General features: G+C 37.0%; 1 protein-coding gene and 1 non-coding gene across 2 annotated transcripts; both read right to left on the bottom strand.

Annotated features, from left to right (window-relative positions):
- Positions 1 to 2,310: 2,310 nt before the first annotated feature.
- Positions 2,311 to 2,418, bottom strand: LOC112699635 (small nucleolar RNA R71). Its single transcript, XR_003152578.1, has one exon. It is a non-coding gene; the product is annotated as a small nucleolar RNA R71 (small nucleolar RNA).
- Positions 2,419 to 15,919: 13,501 nt separating this feature from the next.
- LOC112696858 (presenilin-like protein At1g08700) lies at positions 15,920 to 17,832 on the bottom strand. Its single transcript, XM_025749776.3, has one exon. It carries the CDS (start codon positions 17,525 to 17,527, stop codon positions 16,205 to 16,207), a length of 1,323 nt encoding a protein of 440 aa, XP_025605561.1. The 5' UTR covers positions 17,528 to 17,832; the 3' UTR covers positions 15,920 to 16,204.
- Between the last annotated feature and the right edge of the window lie 2,305 nt (positions 17,833 to 20,137).

Below are 20,137 nucleotides of genomic sequence, written 5' to 3'. Positions count from 1 at the left end.
TTGTGCGAAGTTGTGTTTATGCCATGGTATTGAACACCAAGTTTTTGGGTTCATCACCGGGGATTAATTGAGTTGTGAAAAGTACTGATCACAATTTTGTCCACCAAGTTTTTGGCGCCGTTGCCGGGGATTGTTGAGTTTGGACAACTGACGGTTCATCTTGTTGCTTAGATTAGGTATTTTTTTTTAGAATTCTTGAGAATGAATTCTAGAGTTTCATGATGATCTGTTGAAGTCTGGCTGGCTGTGAAGCCATGTCTAATTTTATTGGACCGAGGTTTCAACTTATCATAACAAGAGCTTATTGATTTCTATCAATCTCCCTGTTGGAGCAATGATCTGCTAAGGCTTGGCTGGCCATTGGCCATGTCTAGTGTTTTGGACCGGAGCTTTCTTTGAAAGCTTGGCTGGCTATGAAGCCATGTCTAATTCCTGGACCGGAGTCTTAGACTAACATTGCATGATTCCTGGAATTCTCATTAAGAATTTTGATATCTTTGTTTTCTTCTCCACTTAATTTTCGAAAAAATCCAAAAAAATTACAAAATCATAAAAACAAAAAAATATTCTATGTTTCTTGCTTGAGTCTAGTGTTTCATGTTAAGTTTGGTGTCAATTGCATGTTTCTGTTCTTCTTGCATTCATTCATGTGTCTTAAGTGATCTTCAAGATGTTCTTGATAATTTCATTACTCTGATCTTTAAATTCTCTTGACTTGAGTGTTTTGTGTTTCTCATGTGCATTCTCATTTTGTTAGTGTCAGTAGTATACAAACTGCTAAGTTTGGTGTCTTGCATGCATTGTTATTTGATTCTAGTTGCATTTTGATTATTCCTCATTATTAAAAATCCAAAAATATTTTTAATTTGTGTCTTTTCAAGTCAATAATACAGAGGATTGAAGATTCAGAACATTCAGCAGAGGAATTGCACAAAAAAAGCTGGGCGTTCAAAACGCCCAGTGAGGAAGGCAAACTGGCGTTTAAACGCCAGCCAGGGTGCCTGGCTGGGCGTTTAACGCCCAAAAGGGTAGTGCGTTGGGCGTTAAACGCCAGAATGTGCACCATTCTGGGCATTTAACGCCAGGATGGCACAAGAGGGAAGATTCTGTTTTTAATTCAGATTTTTTTCAGGTTTTCAAAATTTTTTCAAAATCAAATCTTTTTCAAATCATATCTTTTCAATCATATGTTTTCAAAATCAATTTTTTCCTTTTTCAAAGATACTTGCTATCAATTAATGATTTGACTCAACATTTCAAGTATGTTGCCTTTTCTGTTGAGAAAGGTTTAATGTTTGAATCATATCTTTTCTTGTTAGCCAAGTTATTATTTTTTAAAATCAAATCTTTTTAAAAATGTTTTTCAAATCATATCTTTTCAATCACATCTTTTTAAAACCAATCATATCTTCTTAACCACATCTTTTTCAAAATAGTTTTCAATCATATCTTTTTAATTTCTTATTTCAAAATCTTTTTCAAAAATCACTTTACTTCTTTCTCAATCAAGGTTTTCGAAAATCAATTAAAGTTTTTCAAAATGTTTTCAAAATCTTTTACTTAATTTTCAAAAATTTCTTCCCCTCTTCTCACATCCTTCTATTTATGGACTAACACTATTCCTTAATGCACAATTCAAACTCCATCTTTCTTGATAAGTTCAAATTTTCTACTTCTGCCTTCTATTTTTCTTTTCCTCTGACACCTCAAGGAATCTCTATACTGTGACATAGAGGATTCCATATTTTTTGTTCTCTTCTCTTTCATATGAGCAGGAGTAAAGACAAAAGCATTCTTGTTAAGGCTGATCCTGAACCTGAAAGGACCTTGAAGCGAAAGCTAAGAGAAGCTAAGGCACAATTCTCTGTAGAGGACCTCACAGAAATCTTCAAAGAAGAAGAACCCATGGCAGTCGAAAACAACAACAATGCTAACAATGCAAGGAAGGTGTTGGGTGACTTTACTGCACCTACTCCCAACTTCTATGGGAGAAGCATCTCTATCCCTGCCATTGGAGCAAACAACTTTGAGCTTAAGCCTCAATTAGTTTCTCTAATGCAACAGAATTGCAAGTTCCATGGACTTCCATTGGAAGATCCTCATCAGTTTTTAGCTGAGTTCTTGCAAATCTGTGACACTGTCAAGACTAATGGGGTTGACCCTGAGGTCTACAGACTTATGCTATTCCCTTTTGCTGTAAGAGATAGAGCTAGGATTTGGTTGGATTCACAACCCAAAGAAAGCCTGAACTCTTGGGAAAAGCTAGTCAACGCCTTCTTGGCAAAGTTCTTTCCACCTCAAAAATTGAGTAAGCTTAGAGTGGAAGTCCAAACTTTCAAACAGAAGGAAGGTGAATCCCTCTATGAAGCTTGGGAAAGATACAAACAATTAATCAAAAAGTGTCCCTCTGATATGCTTTCTGAATGGAGCATCATAGGTATTTTCTATGATGGTCTGTCTGAACTGTCCAAGATGTCTTTGGATAGCTCTGCTGGAGGATCTCTTCATCTGAAGAAGACGCCTACAGAAGCTCAATAACTAATTGAAATGGTTGCAAATAACCAATTCATGTACACTTCTGAAAGAAATCCTGTGAACAATGGGACAAATCAGAAGAAAGGAGTTCTTGAGATTGACACTCTGAATGCCATATTGGCTCAGAACAAAATATTGACTCAGCAAGTCAATATGATTTCTCAAAGTCTGTCTGGAATGCAAAATGCACCAGGCAGTACTAAGGACGCTTCATCTGAAGAAGAAGCTTATGATCCTGAGAACCCTTCAATGGAAGAGGTGAATTACATGGGAGAACCCTATGGAAACACCTACAATCCTTCATGGAGAAATCATCCAAATCTCTCATGGAAGGATCAACAGAGACCTCAACAAGGTTTCAACAATAATAATGGTGGAAGAAACAGGTTTAGCAATGGCAAACCTTTTCCATCATCTTCTCAGCAACAGACAGAGAGTTCTAAGCAGAACACCTCTGACTTAGCAACCATGGTCTCTGATCTAATCAAAACCACTCAAAGTTTCATGACTGAAACAAGATCCTCCATTAGAAATTTGGAGGCACAAGTGGGTCAGCTGAGCAAGAAAATTATTGAACTCCCTCCTAGTACTCTTCCAAGCAATATAGAAGAAAATCCAAAAGGAGACTGCAAAGCCATCAACATGGCCGAATTTGGAGAGGAGGAAGAGGCAGTGAACGCCACTGAGGAAGACCTCAATGGACGTCCACTGGCCTCCAATGAGTTCCCCAATGAGGAACCATGGGAATCTGAGGCTCAAAATGAGACCATAGAGATTCCATTGAACTTACTTCTGCCATTCATGAGCTCTGATGAGTATTCTTCCTCTGAAGAGGATGAGTATGTCACTGAAGAGCAAGTTGCTAAATACCTTGGAGCAATCATGAAGTTAAATGACAAGTTATTTGGTAATGAGACTTGGGAGGATGAACCCCCTTTGCTCACCAAAGAACTGGATGACTTGTCTAGGCAGAAATTACCTCAAAAGAGACAAGATCCTGGGAAGTTTTCAACACCTTGTACCATAGGCACCATGACCTTCAAGAAGGCCTTGTGTGACCTAGGGTCAAGTGTAAACCTCATGCCTCTCTCTGTAATGGAGAAGTTAGGGATCTTTGAGGTTAAAGCTGCAAAAATCTCACTAGAGATGGCAGACAACTCAAGAAAATAAGCTTATGGACTTGTAGAGGATGTTCTGGTAAAAGTTGAAGACCATTACATCCCTGCTGATTTCATAGTCCTAGAGACTGGGAAGTGCATGGATGAATCCATCATCCTTGGCAGACCCTTCCTAGCCACAGCAAAGGCTGTGATAGATGTTGATAGAGGAGAATTGATCATTCAAGTGAATGAAGAATCCTTGGTGTTTAAGGCTCAAGGATATCCCTCTATTACCATGGAGAGGAAGCATGAAGAGCTTCTCTCAAAACAGAGCCCCCACAGTCAAACTCTAAGTTTGGTGTTGGGAGGCCACAACCAACTTCTAAGTTTGGTGTTGAACCCCCACATTCAAACTCTAAGTTTGGTGTTGGGAGGTTCCAACATTGCTCTGAGCATCTGTGAGGCTCCATGAGAGCCCTCTGTCAAGCTACTGACATTAAAGAAGCTCTTGTTGTGAGGCAACCCAATGTTATATTTTATCTATTTTCCTTTGTTATTTTATGTTTTCTGTAGGTTGATGATCATGAGAAGTCACAAAATCAATTGAAAAAGCAAAAATAGAAAGAAAAATAGAAAGAAAAACAGCACACCCTAGAGGAAGATCTTGCTGGCGTTTAAACGCCAGTAAGGCTAGCAGATGGGCGTTTAACGCCCAGTCTGGCACCATTTTGGGCGTTTAACGCCAGAAATGGGCACCAGCCCGGCGTTTAACGCCAGAATTGGCACAAAGGGCATTTTTTGCTCGCCACTTGGTGCAGGGATGACTTTTCCTTGACACCTCAGGATCTGTGGACCCCACAGGATCCCCACCTACCCCACCACTCTCTCTCTTCTTCACCCATTCACCAATCACCTCAACACCTCTTCCCCAAAAACCCTTCACCTATCAAATCCCATCTTTCTCTTCACCACTCACATCCATCCTTCATAAAACCCCACCTACCTCACCATTCAAATTCAAAACACTTTCCCTCCTAAACCCACCCATACATGACCGAACCATAACCCTCCCCCACTCCTATATAAACCCTTCTTCACTCCTTCTTTTTCACACAACCTAAACACTACTTCTCCCCTTTTTGGCCGAACCACAAAGCCATCTCCATCTCCTCTATTTCTTCTTCTTCTACTCTCTTCTTTCTTCTTTTGCTCGAGGACGAGCAAACCTTTTAAGTTTGGTGTGGTAAAAGAATTGCTTTTTGTTTTTCCATAACCATTTATGGCATCCAAGGCCGGAGAAACCTCTAGAAAGAGGAAAGGGAAGGCAAAAGCTTCCACCTCCGAGTCATGGGAGATGGAAAGATTCATCTCAAGGGTGCATCAAGACCACTTCTATGAAGTTGTGGCCTTGAAGAAAGTGATCCCCGAGGTCCCTTTCAAACTCAAAAAGAGTGAATATCCGGAGATCCGACACGAGATCCGAAGAAGAGGTTAGGAAGTTCTTACCAGCCCCATTCAACAAGTCAGAATCTTAATGGTTCAAGAGTTCTATGCCAATGCATGGATCACCAAGAACCATGATCAAAGTGTGAACCCGGACCCAAAGAATTGGCTTACTATGGTTCGGGGGAAATACTTGGATTTTAGTCCGGAAAATGTAAGGTTGGCATTCAACTTGCCCATGATGCAAGGAGATGAACATCCTTACACTTGAAGGGTCAACTTTGATCAAAGGTTGGAACAAGTCCTCACAGTCATTTGTGAAGAGGGCGCCCAATGGATGAGAGATTCAGGAGGAAAGCCGGTTCAATTGAGAAGGCATGACCTCAAGCCCGTGGCTAGAGGATGGTTGGAGTTTATCCAACGCTCAATCATTCCTACTAGCAACCGGTCCGAAGTTACTATAGACCGAGCTATCATGATTCATAGCATCATGATTGGAGAAGAAATAGAAGTTCACGAGGTTATATCCCAAGAACTTTATAAGGTGGCGGACAAGTCCTCTACCTTGGCAAGGTTAGCCTTTCCTCATCTCATTTGTCACCTCTGTTATTCAGTTGGAGTTGACATAGAGGGAGACATCCCCATTGATGAGGACAAGCCCATTACTAAGAAGAGGATGGAGCACACAAGAGACCCCTCTCATCATCAAATCCCTGAGATGCCTCAAGGGATGCACTTTCCTCCACAAAACTATTGGGAGCAACTAAACACCTCCCTAGGAGAATTGAGTTCCAACATGGGACAACTAAGGGTGGAGCACCAAGAACACTCCGTCCTCCTCCATGAAATTAGAGAAGATCAAAGAATCATGAGAGAGGAGCAACAAAGACAAGGAAGAGACATTGAGGAGCCCAAGCACTCCATAGGATCTTCAAGAGGAAGAACAAGCCGCCATCACTAAGGTGGACCCGTTCTTTAATTTTCTTGTTCTTTATTTTTCTATTTTTCGAATTTTATGCTTATGTTTATCTATGTTTGTGTCTTGTGATCATTAGTGTCTTAGTGTCTATGCCTTAAAGTTATGAATGTCCTATGAATCCATCACCTTTCTTGAATGAAAAATGGTCTTAATTGAAAAAGAGAAGAATTGCATGAATTTTGAATTTTATAACAGTTTAATTATTTTGATGTGGTGGCAATACTTTTGTTTTCTGAATGTATGCTTAAACAGTGCATATGTATCTTGAATTTGTGGTTCATGAATGTTGGCTCTTGAAAGAATGATGAAAAAGGAGACATGTTACTGAGGATCTGAAAAATCATAAAAATGATTCTTGAAGCAAGAAAAAGCAGTGAATACAAAATATATATATATATATATATTTTTTTGAAAAAAAAAAAGAAAAAGAAAGAGAAAAAGAAAGAGAAAGAAAGAAATAAAGTTGTGATCCAAGGCAAAAAGAGTGTGCTTAAGAACCCTGGACACCTCTAGTTGGGGACTCTAGCAAAGCTGAGTCACAATCTGAAAAGGTTCACCCAATTATGTGTCTGTGGCATGTATGTATCCGGTGGTAATACTGGAAGACAGAGTGCTTTGGGCCACGGCCAAGACTCAATAAGTAGTTGTGTTCAAGAATCATCATACTTAACTAAGAGAATCAATGACACTATCTGGATTCTGAGTTCCTAAAGAAGCCAATCATTCTGAATTTCAAAGGATAGAGTGAGATGCCAAAACTGTTCAGAGGCAAAAAGCTAAAAGCCCCGCTCATCTAATTAATACTGATCTTCATAGATGTTTTTGGAATTCATTGTATATTCTCTTCTTTTTATTTTATTTGATTTTCAGTTGCTTGGGGACAAGCAACAATTGAAGTTTGGTGTTGTGATGAGCGGATAATTTGTACGCTTTTTGGCATTGTTTTTAGTATGTTTTTAGTATGTCTGAGTCAGTTTTTAGTATATTTTTATTAGTTTTTAGTTAAAATTCACTTTTCTGGACTTTACTATGAGTTTGTGTGTTTTTCTGTGATTTCATGTATTTTCTGGCTGAAATTGAGGGACCTGAGCAAAAATCTGATTCAGAGACTGAAAAGGACTGCAGATGCTGTTGGATTCTGACCTCCCTGCACTCGAAGTGGATTTTTCTGGAGCTACAGAAGCTCAATTGGCGCGCTCTCAACGGCGTTGGAAAGTAGACATCCTGGGCTTTCCAGCAATATATGATAGTCCATACTTTGCCCAAGATTTGATGGCCCAAATCGGCGTTCAAAGTCACCCTCAGAATTCCCAGCGTTAAACGCCGGAACTAGCACAAGGATGGGAGTTAAACACCCAAACTGGCACCAAAGCTGGCGTTTAACTCCAAGAAAAGTCTCTACACGAAAATGCTTCAATGCTCAGCCCAAGCACACACCAAGTGGGCCCGGAAGTGGATTTTTATGTCATTTACTCATCTCTGTAAACCCTAGGCTACTAGTTCTCTATATATATGACCTTTTACTATTGTATTTTCATCTTGGTTCTTCTGGTTCCCTCTCTAGGACCGAAGCCAATGATCACTCTTGTTCTTATGTATTTTCAACGGTGGAGTTTCTACACACCATAGATTAAGGTGTGGAGCTCTGCTGTACCTCGAGTATTAATGCAATTACTAGTGTTCTTCTATTCAATTCCGCTTGTTCTTGTTCTAAGATATCACTTGTTCTTCAACTTGATGAATGTGATGATCCGTGACACTCATCATCATTCTCACCTATGAATGCGTGCCTGACAACCACCTCCGTTCTACCTTAGATTGGGTAGATATCTCTTGGATTCTTTAACCGGAATCTTCGTGGTATAAGCTAGAATTGATGGCGGCATTCAAGAGAATTCGGAAGGTATAAACCTTGTCTATGGTATTCTAAGTAGGATTCAATGAATGAATGACTGTGACAAGCTTCAAACTCTTGAGGGCTGGGCGTTAGTGACAGACGCAAAAGAATCACTGGATTCTATTCCGACCTGATTGAGAACCGACAGATGGATAGTCGTGCCGTGACAGGGTGCGTTGAACATTTCCACTGAGAGGATGGGAGGTAGCCACTGACAATGGTGAAACCCTTGCATACAGCTTGCCATGGAAAGGAGTAAGAAGGATTGGATGAAGACAGTAGGAAAGCAGAGAGACGGAAGGGACCAAGCATCTTCATACGCTTATCTGAAATTCCCACCAATGAATTACATAAGTATCTCTATCTTTATCTTTATGTTTTATTCATCATTCATATCCATTTGAGTTTGTCTGACTAAGATTTACAAGGTGACCATAGCTTGCTTCATACCAACAATCTCTGTGGGATCGACCCTTACTCGCGTAAGGTTTATTACTTGGACGACCCAGTACACTTGCTGGTTAGTTGTGCGAAGTTGTGTTTATGCCATGGTATTGAACACCAAGTTTTTGGGTTCATCACCGGGGATTAATTGAGTTGTGAAAAGTACTGATCATAATTTCGTCCACCAAAGTGCAACAAGTTTCCAATTATGATTTCTATGTAATACCTTAATTTCTTCTTGCATTGCTGTCATCCACATAGAAGCATCTAAATTGCGCATAGCCTCCAAAAAAGTTGTTAGTTCTCCATCTTCTGTCAGAAGACAATATGCATCATGACTTGTCAAAACATAATTTGAGTGCCATGATGGTAGTTTTCTTTGTCGAGTGGATCAACGAACTTCTATGTCATTGGCCTTTGCTTCTTGTTCTTCGTACTCTGGTTCTGCTTCAAAAAGATCACCTTCAAATATTACATCTCTGCTGACAACTACAATGCGGACAGTGAAAATTCACAGGTGATACCCCTTAACTCCGTTAGCATAACACAAGAATATACATTTTTTGGACTTTGGGTCCAACTTTTTTCTTTCTTGAAAATTATACATCGCATACATAGGACAACCAAATATATGTAAAGGAGAATAATTAGGTGGCTTACCTTGTCAAATTTTCATTGGTGTCTTCAATCCAATTGTAGTTGACGGTGACCGATTTATCACATAACAAGCAGTTTCAACAAGTTCTACCCAAAAAGACTTAGTTAAACCTTTAGTTTGCAACATATCTTGTGCTCTTTCTAGGAGAGTCATATTCATTTGCTCTGCTACACCATTTTACTAAGGCGTATATGCAACTATGAATTGTCATTGAATACATGCTTTCTTGCAAAATGTTATAAAATCACCATCGACATATTATCCTCCATTATCTGTCCTTAAACACTTGATCTTCTTTCTAGATTCAAGTTCCAAGTTTTCTTTGAACTCTTTAAACATTGCAAACACATCTGACTTCTTTTTGATTAGGTACACCCATATCCTCCTAGAGTAATCATCAATAAATGATACAAGACATTTTTCTCCCCCTAGGGACATCTCCAGTGATTTCCATACATCAGAATGAATCAACTTTAATATGTACTTGCTCCGAGCAGTTGATCTACCAAACGTCAATCTATGTTGCTTGTTTATAACACAGTACTTATAAAATGGTAAGTTTACTGATTTGAGCCTAGGAATGAGATTACATTCCACAAGAATTTTCAAGTCTCGTTTTGACATGTGGCCTAATTTGCGATGTCATGTCATCATTATTTTTTTTAGCTTGCTAAAAAAATTGATGGCTCTGCCTCTTGTAAAGTATCTTCCATAAGCTTGTATAAATTTGCTACAATATTTTTTGCTTTTATTACCACAAGAGCACTTTTAACAACTTTCAAGATCCCACCTTCAATATGGGTCTTGCAACCAAGTTAATTCAGTTGCCCAATCGACAACAAATTCTTCTTCAAGCCTTTCACATGTCTTACTCCTTGAAGTGAACGAATAGAACTATCAAATATTTTTATTTTGACAGTACCTATTCCAACAATTTTTAATGTATGATCATTTCCCATAAACACATATCCTTCCAAGACAGGTTCATATGTACAAAATCAATCACAATGAGGAGTCATGTGCCAGGTTGCTCCTGAATCAACAATCCAGACATCAGTGAGCTGTTTGCAGTTGTTAGAACCAATTGCTATTTCACCATACAGAATTTTTCCATCATCAGAAGTATTCGCAATACATCCTTGAGAACTTGATCCTTCTGGAATTTTTTCTATACTCTTCTTATTCTTTCTTAAAGTGCTCTCTCTTGCCAAAATTGTAGCATTTGAATTGCTTTTTTTGTGATTTTGGTCTATTTTGGCTTCCACTGGAACCACGCTCCATTGATCTCCCTCTCGTCATCAACAACGCCTCTGCTTTCTTTGAGCCATCTAATCTATCTTCCTTATTCTTGCTCCTAGATTCTTCTTCAAGAATCGCAGCAATCATATCATCAAAGGAAAGATAGTATGTCAAAATATTATTAGTTAAGTTAATGATGAGCTAATCATATGAATCTGGTAGACTTTAAAGTAGAAGTTTTGCATGTTCATTTTCTGTTATGTTGTAATCCAATGATAAGAGTTAGAAAAATAGCGTATTTAGGTTTTTGATGTGATCTGTTGTCGATGTAGATTCACTCATTTGAATAGTATACAGTCTTCTCTTTAAGAATATCTTGTTATGAAGTGACTTAACTTCATATAATTTGGTGAGAGCATCCCTTGCTGCCCTTTCTTTGCTACACTTGACAAGACTGTATCACCTAGTGCCAAGTGTAAGTTTGCAACAGCATTGTCATCCATCTCCTTCCATTTTTCATATGTAATCCTAATGGGTCTACCTTCAATTGCTGCCACGCAATTGTCTTTCCTTATAATTTCTTTTATTTTAATTTTTATAAGGAAAATTACTCCTACTAAATTTCGGAATCTCATACTTTGCTGCCATTTTTTTAGACGGTAACTCGCAGTGGAAGAAAAAAATTATTAATCAGCAACCTTTAGCTCTGATACCATTGTTAGGTACCAGACGAATGATGCAGCAAAATATATAGATAAGAAATTAGAAATTTGTATAACTTTCTTTGAGAATTATAACTTTTTTCTATCACAAGAAGATTACAACAACACTCTCTCTTGACAAAAGGAGAATACATCTCTCTCTGTAATCTAGGATAAAACCTCTCAAAGAAAAAACTCTCTATGTAACTCAGTGTTACTATTATTCTTGTTGGATGAATTGATTGAATTGAATTAAGAAAAAACTCAATTTATAGATAAATCTCTTCAATCATCCCTCAATCAGAGGTATATAATTCTTCTCTTTTTCAACCGTTAAAATTCTATGGTTATAAACCAAAATTGTTTATTACTTTTCAATTAGCTTTATTAATTTTCACAATTTTTTATTTTATTTTCAATCTTTTTTATTTTTAAATTTTTCAAAAAAAAAAAAAGAAAATATGAGATAAAAACAAAAAAATATGATTTTATTATTTTTAATATTTTAATTTTTTCTTTCAAAAAACAAAATATACTAAACATAAAAATACAAACCAAACACACTCTAATTTGTTAATGATTTCTATCCTTATCATGAGGGATACTAATTTAGTAGACTTGAAAGTGAATTGTTACGATTAGTCTTGGGTTCTTGTACTATATGATTAATCAAATTTATCTTCGATTAGAATTATATTAATTGACATGAACTCTAGCTAATTTCTTCGTCTTGTGAGTTAACTTACTAGGACTACGTTAATTAATGTGATAAACTCTTAACAGAATTTCCACAATTTAGTTGATTAACTTGTTGAGATGAATTGGGTTAAATTCAATTATGCAATTTTTTTTTTTGGTGACTTTTCAATTATGCAATTTGAAGGATAATGATAGTCAGTCTTAAGCATTTACTTTCAAGCCAATATCTAGATTGTATTTGAAATTCTACTCATCAATTTAATTTCATGTTGTTAAATGGCATGAATCTGACCTATTTAGATCCAACCCGTATAAGCATGTGGTTTATACAAGTTGGCCCATTTATTTTTCATTTGTTTACAGACTTAAAATTCAGACCATTTATAGTCAACCCAACCTAACGAATTAAACAGGTTGTCTCATTTTTTTTTTTTTTACTTTTCACTTTTAAAAAAATTAGATAAAAAAAATCCAATTTTTTTTCTACAGAAAAAAAAGTCATTTTTAAGCAAAAAAACCTTAAACAATTTTTTTAACGAGTCAGGTTTGATCAAGAAAAAATATTGCAGACAAGCCTATTGTTTTAAAAAAAATTGCAAAAATAAAATGTAAAAGGATCGTCCATTTAGCCTACAGACTAGCCTATTTAGCCTGCTATTTTTTTTAAATTAATTAAACTCAACTAGTTTAACCCAAAATTTAAACGACCTTGATTTTAGAAGCAAAAACCTACTCATTTAATTACGTAAATGGACTATCCCGACGAATATAGTCCATTTTGTCGGCCTATTTACAACTCAAAACCCCCAATTTTTTGGTCAATATAATGAATCTTCTCTAAATTCGATTTAGGTTATATACTCCTAAACCTACTTTCAAAATTCATTTATGCCCCCTTTTAAATTTAATGATAGCCTCCTTTATTTTGCACAATGACAAAAGTTCACAAGCATAATACTTTGGCAAACAATCAATTATTAAAAATTTCTTTTTCTTTGAATTCATCCTAGTAGAGGCTGAATGACCTAGCCTAGCATGCCAGCCACAGCAGACTAGATGATGCAATGTGTTGATGCTGCTAGTGCAGCTGTGAGTTTCCATGAATTAGCATCCATCATCTCCAACCACTTTTGCTTGACTAGTCAATGAGCCTAAATTCAAAGTTGAGATTGCTAGTGAGTTTGGACAATAAAATTAAGTTGAATTTAAAAGATGTAATGTGAACTACATTTGTGAGAATTAGCCAATTAGGTCTTTCGATAATAGTATGTTGCCAGTGTTATTGGTTATTGTTTTGGAGTCATCAGGTAATTTAAGAAGAGATTTTGAAAAAGACTCAAGGGCGAATGGTACATGACCAGTGACACCACTATCAATTATCCATGATTTAGTTTTAAAAGATGCAATGCTCAAGATATGATTACCTTTTGTCTTATTAAGAGTGGTTGTGGTTGTGATGTTGCTTACACTAGGAGGAGCTGTTGTGAGTTAACAATGCTTTCTTCTGGCCCTGAGTGACTACAAGACTGGGATCATTACTGCTCTCCTCAGAAGCTGTTATCAGTACTAGAAAGCTGAAAAAAGAACATCATAACCAACTGATTGAAATATTCACAACCAATTTCTGTGAGAGCTTTTACTCCTTTTGGTGGTAAGAGATCTTCTGCCATCCATAACAAGATCAGCTCATCCTTATTGAATTGACAATCTTTGGGAAACAAAGAACAATAAACAAAGTATTGCTTTAGACTTGAAGGAAGACAATGATAGCTAATGCTTAATGCAGGAATAATTTCATTCTCTGTCTTCAAAAATTCCCCAAAGTTCACTTTTCAATACATTATCCCAATCCCTGTGACCTGTCATCATAGTTTGTTGTACTTAATAAGGCAATTAGTGCCTCTAGGCCAGATGTAGCCCTTGGCACTTTTTGACAAGTTTCGGCCAACAAGTTCTAGAGTTGAATAATACTTCAATTCAGGAGAAAGAAATACACGTTACAAAAAAGAGACCAGCAATCTTTCTCTTACAATAAACTCAACTTGTAAGGTGAAATAGTTTTCACTATAGCAACAGTTTCATTTCGACTTAAAAGAATCTTGCCTCCCATTTTTCCATATTGAAAAGCTTTCTGAAGAATTTTCCAATGACTGGAACTATTAATCCACACATCACACAAAACAATCAAGAATTTCTTCCCCTCTAACATACCCTAGAAACTAGTTTGAAGTAAATTTAAATCATCCTCATTACAAGAACTAGCACTAGCTGCTTTTATTATGGTCTTTGTAACCTTAACAATGTCAAATTGGTCAGAAACACAAAGCCATGCTTTAATGTCAAATTTTTGTCCTCCACTTTGGCATCATTGTAAACCAATTGAACCAAGGTAGTTTTTCCACCTCCTCCAATGCCTACAATGGGGATCATAGATATGTTAGCATCACAAGTACCATATAACAACATTTCTCTGATGGCCTCCTTTGTCATTGTCCCTGCCATATGTAACAGAACTTTTAACCAGAGATGACTGAATTCTCCATGTCATGTCCTCCAGACCTTTGGCAAGTTCTTCTTTTAGAACAAGATCATCTTTCTCTTTAACAATAGTGAGAGTAGGAAGAAACGTTACCTGGATCCCTTTGAGAGGCAGTGGCAGTGGTGGCATTAGTGGAGAGCTCATCCAGCAAATCATCAGACAATAGACAGCATCTTGGAGATCAAGAAGCCACTTCTTCACTTCTTGGTCTCTGATCTGCTCCTGCTCAGCATCATCAAGCACAGGCCAAGCAGCATGGAGACCTACTTTCAGCTTTCAAAGCAACTTCTGGTCAACTGGCTTCCTTCTGGGGGTTCAGTTGACAGAAGACAGCTTGTTCAAAATAGCATCATCAAAAGGAGAGATAAGCTCCACCCCCAAGTTTTGCAACCATTATTGAGTCTCAAGTAAAATAGAAAGAATGTTTTTTGCTAAGTATTATATTTGTAGTACAGAGATATCTGACTACAAATAAAAGTTTTGCTAAGTATTATATTTGTAGTACAGAGATATTGTTAACAGTGCTGAATAATTAATTAATAACATGACAAGCATAAATTAGGTGGTACCAATTATATGCACAAATACCTCAACAAATAAGCGATTCAGCTCCACTTAAAATTCTTTTAAGAAATAAATTAATAAATACTAAAATGTGTTTTGTCTATTCCTGCGTCATTTTACACGGTTCAAGTTAGAGATTATGTACTTCAATCCTTAATATAATAATTAGGAATGTTTCCTTCAAAGACTTTATCATTTTATTGGCCTGGATAAATAAAAATGATATCAGAATAGTTTAGTGTAGATATAATAATAATCATGGACTTATGCTAGTTTAGTGTAGATAAAATAATAATTCATCATCTAATTTGTGTGTTTAACAGAAATTACAGCTGGCAAAAAGAAGTGATAATATGCTAGCATGTTCAACAAAACTACTATGTGCAAACTGAAAATCAACCTCCAAATCAGTCAACATATATTTGTGTATATATATGTGTTGTTTCAAACATTTTCCATGTGTATTTTCTATATGTGCAACTTATTTGGTGGCTAACTTTTTGTGTACATGTAGCATTGCTGTATTCTTAAATGGATTTTTGTCAAGTTCAGAACTAAACATTATTTTCAATAAAGAAAACCATTTGGTACTTTAGAAGAGGAATCAATGGCATAAGAAGGGCACCTTTCACTGAAGCCACATTGCCTATGACCTGAAAAGGATTATTAGTTAGGAGTGCTACAAATGAGCATAAGCTAGTAAAACAGATAAACTATGATTGTATGCACGAAACGACATGCACTTATACACAGATAACTGTATTCATGAAATGTACATATGGTACATAAACCCTTATCAGTTATCACCCAATAGCATTACCCTCCTAATTCAATTATGCAGCATAACATGGTCAAATTTATCCATGAAATAGTAATGCTCTGAAGTGTTTTGTAGTTTTTAAGAGATATTTTAACCTCAAAAGTTATACATATATATGGACAATATTCATTATAATGTACATAAACAAGGGCATCGTCTCACAAAGGAAAGTAGGAAATCATTAACATGAATTAGTCAGAGATTATATATAAGATACAGTATGAAAATATACTCGGGTAGAAATAATATAGCGAACAAATGCATAGCTACCACTTATTTCCTACACACCTCATGACTCAAGTTTGTCAAAATCCAAGGGAAACATTTGGATCAGCAGGAACATAATATATAGTTTAAAAATTTACAGGCTCAAGAGTAAACTTGATATCAGATGATCATTAGTTGCAAGACTATCTGCACAAAGCAACATGATGAGAGCAAGCATGTTACTACAAAGTAGATAAGCACAATGGAGCACTACCTCTCCACTCCATATACAAAATCACTTCCTATAGAAAATCATTAGTTGATATCTACCATTTAGCTTCTGTCTCTCTTAAACAAAAAAATTAAACATAATTGCAGTTTAAAACATCATCAAATTTGTGGCAGTCCCAACAATGAAGGGTTCCATCAGCAATCTAGTCAAGAAATAGAAAAGAACACCCAAGGTGATCGAAATTGGGAGCGCCGGCAGAGCTTGGCGGCACACCGACAGCAGAATAAGAGTGCAGCCTAGTCCTGATATAATTGCAAGGTAACAAGCATACACAGTCATGAGATCATACATTGCAGCTCTACCAACAAGAACACTGTAGAAAACAAAGTCTCCAAGGCCAAGCTTAATGCCCCTCTCAGCAATCTCCACATCACCACCTCTGCTCTCATTCCCTTCATGCCTTTCCTCATCAACAATCCCACCCTCTCCGCCACCATTGCCAACCAATGGCGATCTCTCCTCTTCATCATTCCTCCCACCCTGACTCCTCTCACCCCCAAAACCACCCATTGCCACAACAGAGTACTCATTCCCACCATAATCCCTATTCTCATTCAAATTATCATTCACATTCCTATCTTTGTTGTCCCTAGACACAGCTTGAAGCTCAATTGCCGATGACGACGACGATGACGGTGCTGAAGACGGCTCGCCTGCTGTAACCCCAGTCACCAAAAGCCCCAAACTAGTCCCTCCGCGAGACCCAGCCCGCGCCACTGTGGTGGGCCGGGCTTCATAAATCAAAGCAGGAAGCTCCTCATTCCGGCTGGATGCCAACTCAACCAACATCTTCAACGGTCCACCAGGTGCCAAAACCGCCACAAGATCATAAACCGCCAGAGCCACCAGAAGAACCCAGGTGGTCCACTCGGGCAGCTTGGTCAGCCACGCAGCAACACTGATCCCCAAACAGACCATGTACGACTGCCGAACGATTATCGGAATCCCGGTGCCGAAAACGGAGAGGACCCCGACGACGGTAAAATTGAAGAGAAGGATAAAGCACGTGACGGAATCGACGGGGATCGAGAATCGCTGGATGAGTGAGAGGAAGATGGATCCGCCCATGGAGCCGAGGACGAAGAAGGCGCTGAAGCGCGTGTAGTGTTTGAGGAAGGAGGTGCAGTTGTAGTAGTACAGGAGAAGGAGGAGGAAGGTGACGATGGCGATAAGGATGACGAATACAAGGGCGTTGAGGAGTGCTCCCTCGAGCTTCTGTGCGGCGGTGTCGGAGGGGTTCTCGGCGTAGACGAGGTTAGCGGCGGTGCGGATGTCGGAGACGGCTGAGGAAGGGGAGGAGGAGGAGGAGAGGGAGTAGACGAGGAGGACGACGAGAAACATGCAGATGGAGACTGGTGACATGACTCCGATTATCTCCACGCCTATGGATTCTAGAATGCTCGATTCCATTTTTCTTTTTTCGTTGGGGAATTTCGTCGAACACTTGCTGGGTGAGTGATGATGTGAAGATATGGTTATGACTTATGAGTGATGACTGTGGTAATTCATTGCTGATTCCATTTTGTTTGATGCTACCTTTTTTTTTTTTTATTATTTGCTTTTCTTTGTCGTGCTGTGTTTGTTTGGTGCTGGTGTCATTCTTTTTTGAAGGGCTTAAGATCATTATGGAACTGGTGGAATTAGAATAGAGAAAAACCATTGGAAAGGGAATGGTTATTTTATGTGAAAAAAGTTTTAAAATGTGATTAATTTGCCTGTCTATCGACAATGACATGGCAAGTATAGTATTAGTACACTTCGCAATCATTATAATGTTATGGAAAGTTCTACAAAAGATGATAATAATCTCATTTATTTGTTTTCGTTTGTTTTTTAAATAAAAATTAGGAAGAAAACTACGTTATGAGATGTGAGATGCGAAAAAAAATTTCTTCTTGAATTAGAAGCATTAATTAAAATTTACATGAAATTCCAAATTTTGAATATCATTCTGTCTCTCAATGAACATATGACATCCAAACTTCCCAATCACGAGTTAGGAGAGTTTTAATTTTTAGAACAAGAGTTACATATGAGTGAAGATAAATCTATTGATAGTGAACCAAATACACTAAAATCAAGTGCTAACAACTCTTTCCTATAGTAATAGTTCCATGCAATTTGTAAATCATAGAAGGCTCCCCAAAATTTAGCACAATGACCCAAATTAGTAATGAAACAAATTTGAGAAAAAGCCATCCTTATATCTGATGATGGTGTCTAAATATCATAAAGAACAGAGCCATCTGTATTCAATTTAAACCAAGAATGTGGAAGTGAAGACCATGCAATATCACAAGAAGACTTCAATTGTACCTACATCTAGCAAGATATTTTTATTAAAAAAAAATTCAAAACCTATCATAGATATGTTACGGAGATGAAGCAAATGTTAAAACAATTCTTCATTCCGAATTTTCCCACAAAAAAAAGCTGGTTGTCCTAAACATATAAGCAATTTGTGAATCATCATTACAATGAATATAAGAAAATTGTGACAGCATATAAGCAAATTTGTGATGTCCTAAGTGATCTAATTTTAGATACTACATGGATTCTGTGAAAGTTGCAGAATTAACAGAAGAGACCTGACAAATTTAGCTTGGTTTAAGTTAATATGTGAAGTTTTTGGTGGGGCTTTTCAAGATATGAGGACTTCTAAATTCATCAACTACTCTAATTATTGAGATGTAGTTAAATTTCGAATCTGACATGTGATCTGAGAAAACGAAAATAAGCAATATAGTGCTACAGTAAGAGCTGAGATTGACAACAGATTGAAAGAGAAAGTTGGGATATACAATATATTAGTAAGGTAAAGTGATTATTGAAAAAAGTTGTTCCTGTGATATCAATTTTAACAATTGACCCATCTGGTAGCTTGACATATATGGGTGTAAGACAATGGTAAACTTGGAAAGAAGACAAAAAATACATATATTATTTGTTGCTCCTGTATTAATGATCCAGAGCTAGATTTTAGTGAATTAACTAACAAAGTTGCTGCTAAAATCGTATCTTTTTTGTCTTTTGAGCTTTATAGACAGAGATTTTGAGAAAATGATACTAGTTTGGTTGATGGAATATTGTGTGTTTGGTTACCCTGATTGTTGAAGTAAAGTCATTAAAGAAGTCTTCTATTCTTGAGATAAAACAAGACATGGTATTGCTATTTACATGCTGATTTTTTTCACTTCTATTGAATTCACCATTCTCTTCAGCAAAACTGTGACGAAAGAGCCTGTTTTTTTCATGTGAGATGAAACTCCATATTTCTTGTAACAAGAATCTACTAGATGTCCATTTCTTCCACAATGAGTTTTTTTTTTTATAGTCCCTTCCTACACCTCTTCTAATAATTGAAGTTTTTTCACCTCTACTCCCATCTTGATAGCCTCTTGCTACACCTCTTCCAACTGAAGTTTTTTCACCTCTACTCCCTCTCCTGCCTCTTTGAGCCACGATGTTCCTCTCAATAGTTGCATCGGCACTTATAGAGACTTTGGATTCAATAAATTCAGAGTAAAATTGCCTTTTTTTTTACTGTGTAAGCAAGGCAAATATTATATCAATATCGGGTAGAAACTTTTGCAATATTATTTGTGACTAGACAATGTTAAATTGTTCATCAGATTAAGACCGTTAAAATGGACTAAACTTATCGAGTTAGCCTGTTTACCTGTTTAAACGGATAGGCTTTGTCTCTAAAATTAAGTCCGTTTAAATTTTAGACTAAACAGATTGAGTTCGATTAACCTGAAAAAAATAACGGGTTAAACAGGTTAGTCCGCGGGCTAATGGGCGGTTCGTTTATTTTTTATATTTTTTTAAAAAATATGACTTTTAGCTAATATATCTCTCGATTCGACCCAAAATTCCAATCCATTAATTAAAAAAAACTGTTTGTTTAAAGATTTTAACTTAAAAGTAATTTTTTTTTGTTAAAATATTTTTTAAAAAATAAAATAAGGGGTAAATGGTTTAACCTGTTTAACTCATTGGATTGACCATAAACGGTCC

Source organism: Arachis hypogaea, chromosome 6, assembly GCF_003086295.3.
Source record: "Arachis hypogaea cultivar Tifrunner chromosome 6, arahy.Tifrunner.gnm2.J5K5, whole genome shotgun sequence".
Taxonomy (NCBI): Eukaryota; Viridiplantae; Streptophyta; class Magnoliopsida; order Fabales; family Fabaceae; genus Arachis; species Arachis hypogaea.
This window is presented reverse-complemented; position numbering and strand designations above follow the sequence as displayed.

Excerpts from the sequence above, each read along its gene's own strand:
- LOC112696858 (XM_025749776.3), bottom strand. The coding sequence starts at position 17,527 with ATGGAATCGAGCATTCTAGAATCCATAGGCGTGGAGATAATCGGAGTC.